This window comes from Myxocyprinus asiaticus, chromosome 28 (genome assembly GCF_019703515.2).
Source record: "Myxocyprinus asiaticus isolate MX2 ecotype Aquarium Trade chromosome 28, UBuf_Myxa_2, whole genome shotgun sequence".
NCBI classification, from domain to species: domain Eukaryota; kingdom Metazoa; phylum Chordata; class Actinopteri; order Cypriniformes; family Catostomidae; genus Myxocyprinus; species Myxocyprinus asiaticus.
The window spans coordinates 10,903,322-10,920,879 of record NC_059371.1 but is presented as its reverse complement, the minus strand read 5'-3'; the positions used below and the strand labels follow the sequence as shown (position 1 = coordinate 10,920,879).

Here is a 17,558-nt window from a genome sequence, read left to right as displayed (position 1 = left end):
ATGAGGAATTGTAATAGTGATGTTTGCCTGATAATAGAAATTGTTCTATCTTTGACAATGTCATATTCATGCCATGTTCTCTCTGACATCTGTGGGAACAGCAATGACTGTCGACTAGTTTGGTAAACTCGTTGAGAAAATAAGATCTTAAAGCAAGGCACAGAGCAGAACTACATCAAAGCCAAATAATGTTTGTCCCCAAGGGTGCTTCAAATGAAAGGAAGACGGGCCTTGTCAAGCTCAGAGAAGGCAGAAGATCTGACAGTAGTAGTGTGCGTGTGGCGCGCAAACATGCATGTGGGCCAAGGTGTATTACATGACTGTCTGGAGGTGGCAGGTGTCATCAGCTTTATAATTCCCCTTTCAGAGAGGATTCTGGGAATAATGGGTAGCACCTCTACTGAGCATTACAGACAGAGAGCCACAGGCTGGGACACATCATGGGACTGTAGGAAAAAAGACTACCAGTGTTAATTTTCACAGAGTTTTTTATTGTAGTCATATTACGTATTTTTTTTAGACAAAAATATTTTTTAAATTTAAATTCAATATTTAATCGTCATTATTTTTATTTTTTTCAATTTTACTCGTACTAAAATGGTGTATAATTTTAGTCGACAAAAATTTAGTAGGCTAAATGATTTTAGTTGACAATAATGTGTAGAGTAAAAAAAACAAAAAACGTAACTGCAGCAGACCAAACTTTAACCACATTATCAAGTATTTTTTTTTACATTTATAAACTAGTTAAACATGTATTCATATAAAGATTAATTATGTTAATTAATATGATTCAATAAATGTATATGTTTAATATTTGTGATTAAACAACATGAGAGAACAATGACATACTGTATAATGAAATAATAACAAATAACGAAGATACTTATTAGCTACTTTTTAGAAGATACTCTGTTGTGAATTCCTCACATTTAGACAGTTTTAAAGAGATTAAGTGTATTTTAAGAACATGGCAGATTAACAACACAATTTAGGTACAATCTGACTAGTGCTTAAAACCGTTTATCGTCATGATGTGTCTTTTTTGTCTTATCCTTGTTATCTTTGACAAAATCGAAAAATCCTTTGTCAACAAACATTTTCATTAGTAATTTTGTTGATGATATTAACACTGGCTGCTACCTCATACACTGCTGAAAAACCAGCTATGTCAGTTAAATGGTCTTAGTCAGTCTCTCTGCCTGGTCAGTCTGGTCTGTTGGCTGGTTTTACAGGTGTTTTGGGCACTTTACAGCTGGTCAGGTTGGGAGAATAGCTTAAACAGTTAAAACTGGCAAACCTTCTTCAGCATCTTTTTCAGCAGGGAAGATCAGCAGCAGTCACAGACCGCATCCAAATTCCTGTACTTTTAGAGAATGTTCTGAATCAGAGGAAGAACTTACATCTTTACCGTTGATGAAGTATGTCATGTAAATAGGGTGGTAACCACGAGTAACAACTTTCTTGGTACCTATTACACTTACACATGAAAAACTACCTGGCTCAGAGCTCTTTGCCATTTCTTTTTTAATTCAACTTTTTAAAATGTGGCTGCACGCTTCAGAATTTCAGCAGATGCAGGTTATCCAGGTTTTGTTGGCCTATACTGTATCATGAATACTGAGTATTCAGACATCCTATACACTTGACATCCTGTTACGGCATACTGTGTAGCAGGGAAGTGTGCTACAGAGTATGCTTTAATAACATGCAATCAGTCTCCTGCACACAGCAGCTGTTTGCCGTAGCAGTACAACGCCCGTTTAGCCTACATTGTTGTGCAGTTGTTGCGGCTGGGATTGCAGATGGGGCAGGTTAACTGAAAGAATGCAAAGGGAGCAGCTGCAAACTTTTCTTATGGAAATGAGAACACCAGCCACTAACGGCTGAATCACGATGGCAGAATTTTGAGTCAATATAGCATTACACTGATAAACAAAACCTCTATGAAACACTTAAGCTGGGTATCCAATGAACCAAGGCAGACTGCAATAAAGATTCAGCGACAACTACAGTATAATAGCTTCTTGGAGAAATGCATACCTCTCTCTTTGACAGGAACATGGATAGATCTAACTAATGACTGACCACTGAAAGCTACCACCAACTCTATCTAGAGTGCAACTAGATCAGTTTAGTAGGTCTGGGAAGTGGGAATTGCCACAGACCTCCCGATTCAATATTACAATGATATTTCCTAGTCGATTCAATATGTACTGTATTGCGATATTGCGATTCTGTAAGTATTGCGATTTGATGTTTTGATATAAAAACTTCTTTAAAAAAAATGTAAGTAATTTTTCTCAAAAAGAAATGTCTATTGAAAAACAGTTGTGTCTGAAATGACAATTGTTTTCACTCGGTAATATATAATTTGCAGGTAAAAGGTAGGGATGTGCAAAACTACCAATTTATAACTGCCAATCGACCAGTCAGTGCGTTGTCTGAGCTAGACGACCATAAGGAGCCCATGTATAAGGCTACATTATGTCCATTTGTATTAAACAAAGAAATATATACATATATCATTTTAAACTAATTTTGCTGTTTTAGAATATAAAATATAACATATATTACCATAGGCTATTACTATTATCATAATGATAATTCTGCAACATACAAATGGAGGCTAAAGAGTAAACTTGTTCAAGAACCATTTCTGGGGCTTTACTGAATTATGACACACATGACAATTCACCTGTAATCCCAATGTCATTGCATGTTATTTGCATATGCATCCTGAGATAGTCTAAGATCCTATGCAGCGTTCTCATAGACAACACTATTCTTACAAACCGCTCCCAGATGACTGACAGAGACACGATCGAACTGCTGAACTTCAGAACAAAAAAGCGAATCAGACACGTGCGTCGCGGGGATGTCTTCCGTCTGTTCTTCAAAATATAATCAGGTGTGTTTCCTCAAGCATGCATCTTTGTGTCTAAATGTGCAAAATTACCCGCCACAGCGCATGATAAATACTGCGGGGCGCAACATGTAGTTTATAAGCATCCAAAAGTTTATAAGCCTTTTTACAGCTAAACTATTTATTGAAGACAGAATCTGCAGGGTGACTTCTGAAATACTCTCCACAACACCTCTCAAATTAACTTCTGAATAACGCATAATAACAAGAACACTGATCACAGCAGAGGACTTTGACGTCCGACAATGAACAAAAGGTGCTTAACGGCTGCAGCAGTGGTGCATTAAAGAACTAAAGGTGAAGAATTAAAGAGACAAAACGTCTCAGAGAGAAAACCTGTTAGTGTGGAAATCTGCACAAATATAGCTTCTTATATTTATCTCTTAATAATTGTAGCATTAAGATAAAGACCTATATTTTTTATTTATAAAAAAAAAAAAAAAAAAAAATAGATTTTTCATCAGGGAGACAATTTTTAAATGTTTGGCTCAAGAATTGCGATTTGTAACACAATCGATTTTTTCCCCAGCCCTAAAATTTAGTGCAAAGTGGAATGCAGCTAGATATATAGGATCTACACCTTGCACTATCACATACTAGATAGGTAAAGTTAGACAAGACAAACTTTTATGCTGGCTTAACAAAGCCTTGTTTGAAATAGTTTGAAGGCTTTACAATCAGACACACAGACAGAAAGTCAATCAGACAGAGCATTAATAATTGGTTTGCTAGGGTGTTTCAGCTGGTTGCTATGGTATTCTAGCTAGTAGTTATAATGTAGACAGATAACTCATTCTAGAAGTCATAACCAAAGTGAGAACTGTATTAAGGTCTGTGCCAAGTTTGGTAGATGTAGCTTGAAAGTTCTAGGAGGGGTAAACCCCCATGTAGTCTTTGGTCAGACACGTGATGCTAATTTCACCATCAGCAGAGTGCTCGAATACTGAACATATGCAGCCAGATTTTTCTAACAGTGCGTACTCTGAACGTGCAGAACGCACATGTGGCTGGAGTCATTTACACTAATTAGTGGGTCCACAAGGTGGCAACACTCACATTTGAGCAGTCGTTGTCACAAAGAAGTGCTAGAAGATGTTGTGATTGCCACTAAACAACAGGAGAAGAAGCTGGACCATGTGTATGAGGAGGCCAGAGATACCTGCATTTATATAACTCAAGTCGGAAGGAATATAAAGACATCTTTATGGGTCTAAACTCTTAAAGATAAATAGTTCAGTATCTCATAGCAGTTGTAGCACGCTTGTGCCAACCCCTGTGTTTGTGCACACAGTCAAATTATGTATAAGTTTGGTCTTGGTTTAGGGGTTTTGGAAAAATTTATGTTGGCTTGACTATAGTTTACAAAAATATTAGGGCTGTCAATTTAACTAGTTAATTCAGTGCAATTAATTGCAAAAAAAATAATGTGTAGAAAAATTAACATTCAAACACAGCTGGACGGAGCGCAATTCTGAATGCAGGTATCTCGAAACGTGTATTTCTAAGTTTCAAACCTAAAAAAACTGTGTTTATGACATGACACAACCAACGTGAGACATGTCCTTCTGACACATGTGTACATTAATTATTGTGTACATTTCTTATAAAAGCACTTAATGTATAATAACATCATGAGACCAGAGCGTGACTGCTGTGTGCATTTTTCATTTCCCTTTTTGATTTGTAACTAGTAGCACCTAATAAACAAGCAAAAAAAAAAAAAAAAAAAAAAAACGTGGACAGCGGGATTACGTTGTGAAATTTTAAATAATACCAAACTATAGAAAGTCAGAATTTTTTTCATCAAATGTTTCCAGAAGTGTTGGCTATTCATGTTTTTGAGATGTTATAGACAGTACAGCTGATTTTCTATAAAGCTGAATAAATAATTCTGATTCAAAGTAATGTCCAGCATCATCAAATCACTGCCAACCATGTTCAAATCAAATTTAGCATTATGATTTAGCTGCTTAGAAAGCTATAGGATGCTCCCTTGATCCCTATTTAGTGAATGACTTAATCTCCAGTGTGCTGTCTGTCTGCACTGGTCTCAGAACAGTTCGAAATGCACCTTATTTTCATCCTAACTCCATATAAAGCCTCTGAGAGCAACATTTTTCAGCTTTTGCATGAATACATTTATACTCAATGCATTTACTAATGTTAATGAACAGAACTGTATTGTACAGTGATAACAAAACAAAATATAATAAATATAAAATTAATTTAAAATGAAGCTAAATTACCCACAGATGTGTTAATGTTGAAAGTTATTCAAAATAACTGTATAAACTGAAATAAAAAAATATTTCAACTTTTGTAGGAATAATGTCCCGAAATCCACATATGTGGACATCATGTTTATTAGCACACTGACGTGTGAAAAATGAAAGCTGAAACTAGAGACACTACTCTTTACAACTAAACAGGTTTCAGTTAAAAAAACTCTTACCAGAGGCACTTTCGTTGGCTATGTGCCCATAGAAGCACTTCACAGAAATCCACGTCATGCTGTTGTGTCACGCGACTCTTGCGCCACAAGTTTAACCCTTAAATGACCGTCTAGAGTCTTGTGAACAGTATTCTGTTGGTTTAAATTAATTAAAATTATGCATTGCATATAGCAAAGCCAAAATACAATGTCCACACATGTGCAAAATGCAATTGCAAAATGGATTGCTGTGGACTGAAAGCCAGTGATAGGCTTATGTTCAATAATATGGGAATAAACGAAATAAAACCTTCTAAAGCAACTTTTTGTATTGTCTCATCAATGTTTTACTCGTCTGCCATGATAATGTAATGCATTTTAATAATCTGAATTATTACATTTATAATATACATTATAGTTATATTTATTTAAATACAACTATTTATAATTGTTTAATAATTACTAATGAATAGTTGTTATTTGAGGGCTTTTTGGGCAAGTATTTATATATGCAATTAATTGTGATTAATTTGTTTAATTAATCGGCATCTCATGTAATTAATTCAATCAAAAATGTTAATTGTGTGGCAACCCTAAAAAAGATATACTACATCTGAAAACAATATTCTTTAAAATATATAAAAGAAAAATACTGCATATTTTTCTACGTTTTTACAGACATGTCCCTACTTCTTGTCAACACTGTCAGATATTTCTGAAAACTTTTGTGAAGATCGGGTAATATTGAAGTAAGCCATTATCATGAAGTTTCTCTTGCCATATTTCACCTGCTGTGTGAGTTCAAAAGGTCACTCAGGCTCTGTTGAGTTCTATACCTTATATTGTCTGTTTCACAACCATGATGTCAACTCCATCACCAACTTTTTTGGTATCAGCTACATGTGTGCAATGCAAAATATGGTTATGCTGTCAGTCTGATGGTGGTGACGATTCAAAAGATGGACCTGAAAATCTTGAAAACCATCTTATTTTCTCAATACGGTGATTAAATTAGGTGAATGCTAGATTTGTTCATATTTATAATAAATATCTGACATGACACTAAAAATTATTTTCATATCTGGCTGAGTATTCTGATTATTGAAAAAACAGAGGACGCTGGAGGTCGCATTGGATTAACCCTAAATAATTTCTTGGCTGGCACATTAACTTTTATTATTATCTTGTAGCCTGTTTTGTCTCAGTACTCAAGAATCAGTACTCAGTTTGGTTGATTGATAGCCTAATCCTTTTTAGTGTAAGAATAGAAACTCTCATGCAACTGGCCATTAAAGTCTCTTTTACAACTCCATAGTGCAGGCGCCTCTTTGGGTCATCCACTTAAACATGTTTAAGATGAACTGAAGACAAAGGGGTTTAAAACACACAGCAAATGGAAAGTTAGTAGTATCACACTGTGTATCCATAACAACAGCGACACTGCAACACCAGCAAAGAAAAAAAGTAGAACACATCTAAATGCAACATTAATAAGAAAACAAACTCACCATCTGAAACGTGCAGAGAAATATAAGGGTGCACCGTCCGCTGCAGCACCCCATTGTGTTCGAGCTTGATGATAATGTGATTCCGAATGTGTGTTTATATCAGCACAAAGTTCTAAACAAACACAGAGAAGCGCGTCAGTCGCTGTCCGACACAAAGCGCGTGCATTCCCATTGTTTCCTCCAGCGCTCAATGAAACGCGTGGAAAGTGTGAAGCATAAGACACGAGCGGCGCGGCGCGGCGCGAGAGAGTGGCGGGGAGAGTATGAGAGGAAAGAAAGAGGCAGAAAAAAGAAGGGGTAGACGGGGCAAGAGGGGAGGGTGTAGTAGTGTAGGGAGAGGGGGTGCTTAAATCACGCTTTTGTAAATTGCAGTTCCCCTACACACACACACACACACACACACACAAAGTGTGGATGCGTGTTTGTTCTTTGAAGGGTTCCCTGTCATGTAGGCCTACTATGGTAATTTTACGCCACATGCTGCAAAACCGAAATAATTCAAATGGTGTTAGAATCTTTCAGAATGCCATTAATGCCAAGCTTCCACCGTATTAGGGCATTACTGTAACAGTTAGGACATCTGGCGAAAACTATGTTTGGCATGATACATTTTTGTAAAGGTCTGTGGGGGTAGTAACGGCAAGGCGTCCAAACTTGAGGTTCGTTCACACCGAACACGTTCCTGCGTCCGCCCGCGTTGTATTACAGTTGTTTTTCTATGTAAATATGCGATGGACGGACGTGTTTACCCGTCTCGCTCTTTTTTTATTTTTATTTTTTTATTTATTTTTTTTAGCGTCCGTGTCAACTTAAAAAGAACTTCAATGGTTAAAAACGCGCTGCCTCAAGTTTTTTTTTTTTTTTTAGCTCAAGGACGTGTTAGGTGTGAACGGCACCTAAGACAGCAAAAATAGTGAGTCATGCTGTGTTCGAAATGGAATACTACCGATACTACTTTTCGTACTTCTGCCATGTTTGTCTATGGCACAGATAGTAAGAGTAGTATGGTAGTATGCCATTCCCAACTCGGCCTCAGTCATTGTGTATACACTTATATCTTAAATTGAAGTGCGTAGTTTCATCTGTTGATACAAAAATGTTCACTACATTGGCATGAGAACATTATTGAAATTTATTGCCAAAGCGCCATCTGCTGGTTGTGTATCATAACAACACCCCTGTCAATTAAAATTTTGGTACAGTTATATGCTTTATATACTGTATAAATAAAAATAATTTGGACAGCAAAAAGGTTCTTCTGAAAGGTTTTTTGGGAAACCAAAAATAGTTCTTCTTTAGCATCATTGCAAAACACCATTTGTGGAACCTTTATGTTTAGGAGTGCATCCTCACACTGTTTAGCAATGTCTGTGGTTTAGCAAGGTACTGTTTCAGAGGTGTGTGGTTATGATGTCATGTTACACTAATTTTACTCACATTAAAGTGATAATTCACCCAGAAATTACTCACCCTCATGCCATCCCAGATGTGTATGACTTACTTGCTTCTGCTGAACACAAATTAAGATTTTTAGAAGAATATTTCAGCTCTGTTGGTCCATTCAGATGGACCAAGATGGCCAGATCTTTGAAGCTCCAAAAAGCACATAAAGGCAGCATAAAAGTAATCCATACAACTCCAGTAGTTAAATCCATGTCTTCAGAAGCGATACGATAAGTGTGGGTGAGAAACAGATAAATATTTAAGTCCTCTTTTACTATATATTTTCTGACATGCACAAAAAATAAAAACAAATGAAAAAAATAATTTGAAAGTGAAAGTGGAGATTTATAGTTAAAAAAAAGGACTTAAATATTGATCTGTTTCTCACCCACACCATTATATCTCTTCTGAAGATATGGATTTAACCACTGGAGTCGTATGGATTACTTCTATGTTGCCTTTATTTGGTTTTGGAGCTTCAAAGGTCTGGTCACCATTCACTTGCATTGCTTGGACCTACAGAGCTGAAATATTCTTCAAACAATCTGCATTTGTGTTCTGCAGAAGAAAGAAAGTCATACACATCTGGGATGGCATGAGGGTGAGTAAATGATGAAAGAAATCTCATTTTTGGGCAAATTATTCCTTTAAGAAATCAGACACAATAATTTTCATTCAACACATCAAAGGTGGTTTTTGCAAAATGTTAATGTTTTCGAATCTTTTTCCCCACTAACTGAAAGGGTATCTTACTTTTGTTAACCTTGAATATAACTGGACCCTGTCTGGCCCCATTTTATATAGTATACCGTCAGTGTTGTACATAACACAAGTTTCATTCTTCAGTGTTTTCACTGATTTATGAATGCAATCTTGGTAATACAGGAATGATTTTATAGTTTCAGTTAATCTATTAGAGACGAATGGCTGTTAAAGCAGAGGACAAACAGCACCTCTTTGTCAGACAGACTTGTCTGTCTGTTGTTTATATTAAAGGGATATCCCAGTTAAATACAAGTTGAGATTTATAATAGCATTTGGCATGCTGTCGAATACCACAGAAAATAATGTTTTTTTTTAAACGCGTTGATATTCATGCACTTTCAATAGTCTTTGGGGCAAACATACAATACACATCAATTATTATTTTACAGGCAAGTTTTTTCATAACTAGATATTCAGTCTGTTTGGAAATACACAGCATTTACTGTATCGATATGTCCAAAGTTATATTCTGCTCTCACATTCGAACTATTGTTTACATGATAACCAATGGCTTACATTGGCAAACCATCGAGAAGACTACACACACACACACACACACACACACACACACACACACACACACACACACACACCACACATGCATACAATAAAGGTATTAATGAGGAAGTTAATTTGAATATCAAGTAAAAATATTTCTCTTTCACTGTCACTTGCTCTGTGCTAACCCTTGTCCTCTCTCCATGACAGCTTTGGCTCTGTCTGTGCTGATCCATTATGGAAAAGCCCTTAAAAGCAGTTCCTCCCCCGTGCTGGTCAGCTCCTTCCATTCTCTGAACATGAAGCAGAATGATGAAACTTTTACAAGTTGAGCCTGCATTGCCATGGAACACTTCACTTCTCATTACATCATTGTAGCCTCCCCCCCCCCCCCCCCCCCACACACACACGCGCACGCACACACAAACACATTCACACGCTCATATACAAACTACTATAAATAGTTTGGTGAATTTTTTTAGATGGGAGTACTACAGATATTGCACTGTAAAGAAGCTTGTTCTTAGGTACATTTTTATTTAATGTACAATAACAATGACTTACAAGCTTTGCTGTTAGAGACACTTGTGCTCTTTCTTTACTACTTTTATTAAAAATATATAATTTTTTTAAATTTATGTTCCTGCTTTTCAGATATGATATGAAACACCTCACCAATGTCTCTACACAGCCAGCCAGCCACACACACACACACACACACACACACACACACACACACACACACACACACACACACACACACATACATACACACACGTTCATCATTATGAGGACTCTCCACAGACATAATGATTTTTATACTGTACAAACTATAGATTCTATCCCCTAATGCTAACCCTACCCCTAAATCTAACCCTCACAGAAACCTTTTTGCATTTTTACATTTTCAATAAAACGTCATTTAGTATGTTTTTTAAGCGATTTGAATTATGGGGACACTAGAAATGTCCTCATACACCACATTTATAGCATAATACCCTTGTAATTACCAGTTTGTAACTTAAAAAAAAGTCCTCGTAAACCACTTAAACCTGCCCACTCACTCACACACAAACACACACACACACACACACACACACACACATACTGTATAACATATGGGTTAGACATCAGCTGTGGAAATAAGGTCAAATTGTGTTATATTGGTAAGAGTACCTGATGGGATCCCGAAGGTTTCCTTTTCAGCACCACCCTCCAGTTACAAAGTGTGTTGATGTGTACTCCACTAAATGGAGGGTCAAAGCTTTTTGTTGTGCACCATTCAAACAGCAAGAGCTAATGCAGACTGACAGACCAGTTAGCAGACCCAGACGAGACCTGTGCTATGAGAAAGACATAAATAATAACCCCAATGAGACTCCAAAAAAAGGGTATAAAACCTGCCCAACATCACACAAACTCACGAGCACTCAGAGAAACTGAGTTTGATTGATTCTTTTGGTGGTGATCCACAGTCATAAAACTGCTGTGATAAGTGTTAGTTGAATTACATATCTGGGCCAGATATGTCCTGGATAAAAATATTATCCTATTAATGTTCCACTTTAATTTTTTACAATATATTACAAACACTACATGTGCAATAACAATGTGTAGTTACAGGCTGCTCCAGAAAACAATCACACAGGCCTATTAAACACATGTCGCTCATCAGTCTTACTCAGTACTTACTTGAACAGTACTGTAATTACACTGTAACATGAACACTTATGTAAAGTGTGACATCTATTATTTGATTAAATGTATTGATTTCCACAGTGTATTACAAGAAAGAGTTAGGCCCATATAGTCCAGTGAAGGAAGTACAAAACAAAACAACTTTATAAATCCCAGAGGAGCAACTTTGGTCATACAGAATTTATATACATACACTGGGGTACAAGTGAAGAACCAAAATGAGATACTGTTAGACGGTAGCATAGAAATAAAAATGAGTTAGTGAAACAAAATACCAGTATTTTGTACAATGAAATGTAATTATGGAGTATGCAATTTAATGTAAAGGACATGATACAATGTAAATTGGGATAACAATCAGAACAAGAATAAAATATCCTATGAAATATACAGTGTTATGCAGGCCTACAATTAAATATGTTATAGAATAGAACATGTGACGGCGAGAAAAAAAGAGAGCTAAAAACAGATTTAAAAGGATAGTTCACCCAAAAATGAAAATTCTCTCATCATCATTCCACCCCCCCCCCTCCACCCCCAATTTGAAATGCCCAATTCCCAATGCGCTCTAAGTCCTCGTGGTGGTGTAGTGACTCGCCTCAATCCGGATGGTGGAGGATGAATCTCAGTTGCCTCCGCATCTGAGACCGTCAATCTGCGCATTTTATCACGTGGCTTGTTGAGCGCGTTACCGCGGAGACGTAACGTGTGTGGAGGCATCACGCTATTCTCCACGGCATCCACGCACAACTCACCACGCGCATCACTGAGACCAATAACCACATTATAGTGACCACAAGGAGATTACCCCATGTGACTCTACCCTCCCTAGCAACCGGGTCAATTTGATTGCTTAGGAGACCTGGCTGGAGTCACTCAGCATGCCCTAAATTCGAACTCACGACTCCAGGGGTGGTAGTCAGCATCAATACTCGCTGAGCTACCCAGGCCCCCAATTCTCTCATCATTTACTCACCCTCATGCCATCCCAGATGTGTTTGACTTTCTTTCTTCTGCAGAACATAAATTAAGATATTTAGAAGAATATCTCAGCTCTGTAGGTCCATACAATGCAAGTGAATGGTAATCAGAACTCCAGCAAGGACATTAAGGCAGCATAAAAGTAATCCATATGACTCCAGTGGCTAAATAGATCTCTTCAGAAGAGATAATGATAGGTGTGGGTGAGAAACAGATAAATGTTTAAGTCCTTTTTTAATATAAATCTCCACCTTTGACCAGCTCCAACCCGTAGATGCTGAATGTAAGAATGAAAGTCAGTTCCACAGCAGAACGTGGAAGTAAAAATTTAGATTTACAGTAAAAAAGGACTTTGATCTGTTTCACATCTATCATATCACTTCTGATTTAACCACTGGAGTTGTGTGGATTACTTTTATACTGCCTTTATGTGCTTTTTGGAGCTTCAAAGTTCTGGTACCCATTAAATTGCTACAGAGCTGAGATATTCATCTGAAAATCTTTGTTCATGTTCTGCTGAAGAAAGAAAGTCCTACACATCTGGGATGGCATGAGGGTGAGTGAATTATGGGAGAATTTTCATTTTTGGGTGAACTATCCTTTTAAACCAGATTTACAAAAGCACAGTTTTCAAATGTGTCATTTTAGGCCTGTGCTTTAATAAATTGTAATATAACATATCTAATAAAAAATTCACAATTTTAATAAATACAACTGTTACATATAAATCTAAATCTTAAATATACATTTGTATGTGTTATATGTAAAATACGGGTTTTTTTATATTTAAAGATTTACTTTAGAATAAGTGCAGTGTACATGGTTAAATACATATTTCAATAAAATTATATAATTTTGATAACTTTAACCATTACATATAAGTCTAAATCTTAAAGGTGCACTTAGTAACTTTTTGCCCATGTCATCTTGGACTTAAAGTGACACCTAGTGGTGTGAATGCAGCATCATAAAAAAAAAAAAAAAACTAAAATTAAAAAATTAAAAAACTATAGTTTTCAGTTACAGATGCCATTGTAGAAATTCAGTATTCATAATCAACCATGATTAATTTAATCCAAGAGTGAAAGCGTCAAATAATGGGACGTTTACTGAGTTTAAGCGAGTAGTATTCAGCTGGTCATGTGATTCTAAAATGGCAGCCCCCATGAGTGTGCCCCTGCCCCATGTAGAATAAAACAGCTTTTATAAGATTACTGATATGACTGGAGTCCTCATCTCATGTGAGTGCTCATAATTTTATACCTAAGTTACAAAATTACAATTCATTTCTTTAGGAGTAAAACTTTTTTAATGGGGACAAAATTACTGAGTGCACCTTTAAATATACATAAGCAGCCTATATGTTATACAAAATATAAATGTTAATAATATTCCAAATTAAATGTAAAATGCAAATCTTTAAAATCAATCTTAAATATAAAATCTAAACGTGTAAGTGAAATTTAAATATTTGACATGTTTATTTTTCTATGCCATATGTAGACCTATTTTATCTGTTTGTTAACGTTTTTCTTACAAAATCAGTCAAAACTGGGCTGTCTGTTTTTTCGGCGCCCCACAGCAGAAGTCATAAACTGTGCCATTATTTTTTCCATTGGGTGGCGCTGATCGGATTCTCGCAGATGGAGGGATGATTCTTCATCACATGGTTCACATGCCCGGAGAAAGTGAGCGATCATCGCAGCCTCTCGTCTCTCTCAACTCAGTGCAGAGTAAGCGGCACTGCGTGCGCTTCACATTAGCTGAACTGTGAGCGAAACACCAGCCATGATGCTCAGCCCGCACCTCTGTGCACTGGAGGAGAGGTTATCATGAGCTCTGCGTCCTTCCAAACATTCACTTGATGATTGCAAACAGCGAACAGTAGAAGTGTTACAACAGAGGATGATGCCAGAGGTGCTCCGCGCCGCATCTGTCTCTCTGGCTCTGTGAACACAGACGGTAAGAGCGCATCATGTTTCCATATCCATCCTTTATCTAGTAGCCTACCTCACTGACTCTGTCAGAAAAACTGTAAACTTTAAGATTGCCAATTGCCATTGAAAAGGCTTATTAAATGTATTGCATGGTGGGCTGCTGATAGGAAGGAACTTTATTGTTGACTGATCTGTTTGGCACTAAATAGAACTAACTAGCATTATATATAGCCTATTTAACATTATACATGTCTTACACAATAAGCCTTATCTGGTCTAGTCTGTGCTCAGAGCTTTTTTTTTACTAGACTTGAGATCACTGAATGGGTAGTCCGAGCTCATATTGATGTTTTTATTGATTCTATATTTTCTTGAGAGGGGTGGTAAAGGGAAGGAGAAGATGGTAAGTGTCAATTAATAAGGTAAAAATGGGTTAATGTGTGTCCCGAATGAAAAGCTGGTGGGCTTCTACTTCTAACCAAAAAGTACCATGATAATACTATGTTTTTGTGGATAAATAGCACCATGGTATCACCATGATTTTTTGCGCATTTACCACGGCACCTACTGTGTTTTTTCTTCTTCTTTATATACTGTATGTACAGTACTGTACATTGATACATGCTCTTTGGATATGGTACCCTACGGTACTATCATGGATTTTGGAATTGTATCATGGTACTGCCATGTTTTTTTGTACCATGAAGGGCTGTCACGATCATGAAATTTTGCTGACAATGAATTGTCAAACAAATTACTGGGATTATGACTTTTAATTGTCTCTTTTAGTGCTTTCACCATTAAATGTCATATAAAGTTTAATATTTCTTAAGGTGCATGTGTGCTTCATACACTTTAAGAAGTAATATTTACATATTTAACTTCAAATATATAAATCAAATAATAAAACAGGGATATATGATTTCATTTTAAGGCTTTAAAAACTTATGAATGACATGAAAAGTAATGTTTTAAACTTCAGAATATTTCTAAATACTTCAAATGTCTCTCTTTTTGGTTAACTTTAGTTTTCATTTTACATACGTTGTTTTTGGAGCTCATATAAAAATATATATTTGTAATTATTTTTATATTATATAGTGTTATTTTATATTGTATTATATTACGCAATAGTAAAATTTTTCTGTCCTAATTTCTTTACCGTCACACGTTATTTTAATGCTCTTTGATCAAACCCACGAACCCATATTTCTCATGAAAAAACAAAAACTTTTTTAAGATTTCATTTAATAATTTGATCACTCAACAGAAATAAAGCGTGCGTCTCCTCCTCTGTGTTACTGCGTGTCAGTAACACTGCATGTATGAACCCAATATGACCAGGAATATTTCCCATTTCACAATCGTTCAAAGTTAAACCAGAGCACTTTGCATTCACTATCAAAGTTTATATATGTTCGTTTATATTTTCGCGAGAGTTTGGAGTGAGTCTCTGCTTGAGAAGCACTTCACATGCTCTTCTGGACAGGAGCTGCTCTGGTTGACATCCACGGTGCAGCTCAGTGATGCTCGGAGTTCAACTGAATGTTTGTGTGTCAATCACAAACTTCTCATGGCATTTATATATTTGCTTAAAATTCCCTTATTTGGGCATTAAAATGTGATTGGAATTTGAAGTGCGTAGTAATCGCGCTTATCTCGAATAATCAGATTTTATTGATCAAATAACCATGATCAGATGATTATTTAATAATCACGACCATGGTTCTCCCATGTTATTTGGACATACCATGTTGTTCTGGACATAAACCATGGTAGTAGAACCATGGTGTAATCATACATGAATTCATCATGAATTCATCATACATGAATATGGCAATTGTTGTAGGCTAGTCAAAGACAATGACAAGACCAAGATATGTGTGAGCTTTTATTGAGATTTACGGCACAGCCTGGACAAGGCAAGAGACAACTTAGTGATTGTGAACACAGGCTTTATACCCATGAGACACCTGGAGAAGAGAAGCAAATCTAAAAGAGATAACAGTTTAATTTTGCCACAGAACATTTCACGAGACTCCCTACACACTTACAACCCACATACATAGAGATAACAGTAGAAACCGAAATAGCACTTAGGTACTTTGTATTTTGTTGGAAACAGACAGAAGAACAAGAACATTATTCATTCAAAGACAGCCTTGGGGCTACAGCATACAGTCTTTGTTCCAGAAGCTTCTATCAGTTCCTGTCCTCCCCTCGGTCTTGCCCAATGTCTGGGACACAGGTGGCCCTCTGAGGGAAAAGCGAAACAGAGGACTAACAGAAACACTGATTGTTGAGAAACACTGATTGTTGTAGACTGACTGTCCCATAACAGTAATCATTCAGTACCATCATACATATCAAAGTACCATGGTATTATAATCTGATACCTGTACTACAGTTTGCTTTTTTGTAAAGACAGTTTAGACAACTTTTCAGTAGACTTGAGATCCCTGAATGGGTAGTCTGAACTCATATTGATGTTTCTTATTGATTCTGTATTTTCTTGAGAAGGGTGGCAAAGGGAAGGAAAAGATGGTAAAAGTCAATTAATAAGGTAAAAAGTGTGTCTAGAATGAAAAGCTGGTGGGCCTCTACCACTAACTAAACATGCCTAAAACGACCATGGTCCTACCATGTTTTTGTGGGTGTACTGTAGGCTATACTATGGTATTACCATGATTTCCTGAACATACCATGGTAGTCACATGTTTCATGATACTATGGTACTGCCATGTTTTTTATTTTTTTGTAGTACCATGGTATTTTTTGAAGTACCTTGGATTACTACAGCCATCATACATTAATATTTTAATCATTCAGTTCCATAGTATATATCAAAGTACCATAGTATTACAGTACATTCTGATACCAGTACTGTACCATGGTAAGGCCACTTACCTTTTTGTAAAGGCAGTTTAGAGGGTCTTTTAACTATGATCACATTAAGCGTTTTAAACAAGGACATTAGCAATGGTCCATCTGATGTATTGACATGACTGGTTAATGTTATCACGGTGTGTTGAGTTTATTATTTGCATTCTGAGATCACAATTAACGGTGTGATCTCTAAGTGTTAAGTTATTCCAGGCGCAGGGGGATAGACTTCATTCAACCAACTTTACACCCAGAGCTTATGCCTCCCAGTGCATGCTGACCGACAAACTGAGAGAATCTGATCCAAAATCCAATACAGTGAATATGGTGAATGAAATCCTCTTACACTGCAGCTCAAGCTCACTGTGTGTGTGTGTGTGTGTGTGTGTGTGTGTGTGTGTGTAAGAGAGAGAGAGAGAGAGAGAGAGAATATGCAATTTACAAAGGGTTAGTGAATGCAGAACTGTCTTTTTCACCTAATTATATCA

The 17,558-nt window shown here is 36.5% G+C and overlaps 1 protein-coding gene across 3 annotated transcripts in view; it reads right to left on the bottom strand.

Annotated features, from left to right (window-relative positions):
* LOC127419246 (sodium/potassium-transporting ATPase subunit beta-1-interacting protein 3-like) overlaps positions 1 to 7,189 on the bottom strand; it is an 84,454-nt gene extending 77,265 nt beyond the window's left edge. The window contains exon 1 of one of the 3 annotated variants that reach the window (XM_051660507.1): positions 6,866 to 7,189. In XM_051660507.1, coding sequence (XP_051516467.1) covers positions 6,866 to 6,919 — 54 coding nt within the window. In that variant the 5' untranslated portion in view covers positions 6,920 to 7,189. The remainder of the gene's footprint in view (positions 1 to 6,865) is intronic. The other 2 variants (XM_051660508.1, XM_051660506.1) reach the window with 2 other exon arrangements.
* Between the last annotated feature and the right edge of the window lie 10,369 nt (positions 7,190 to 17,558).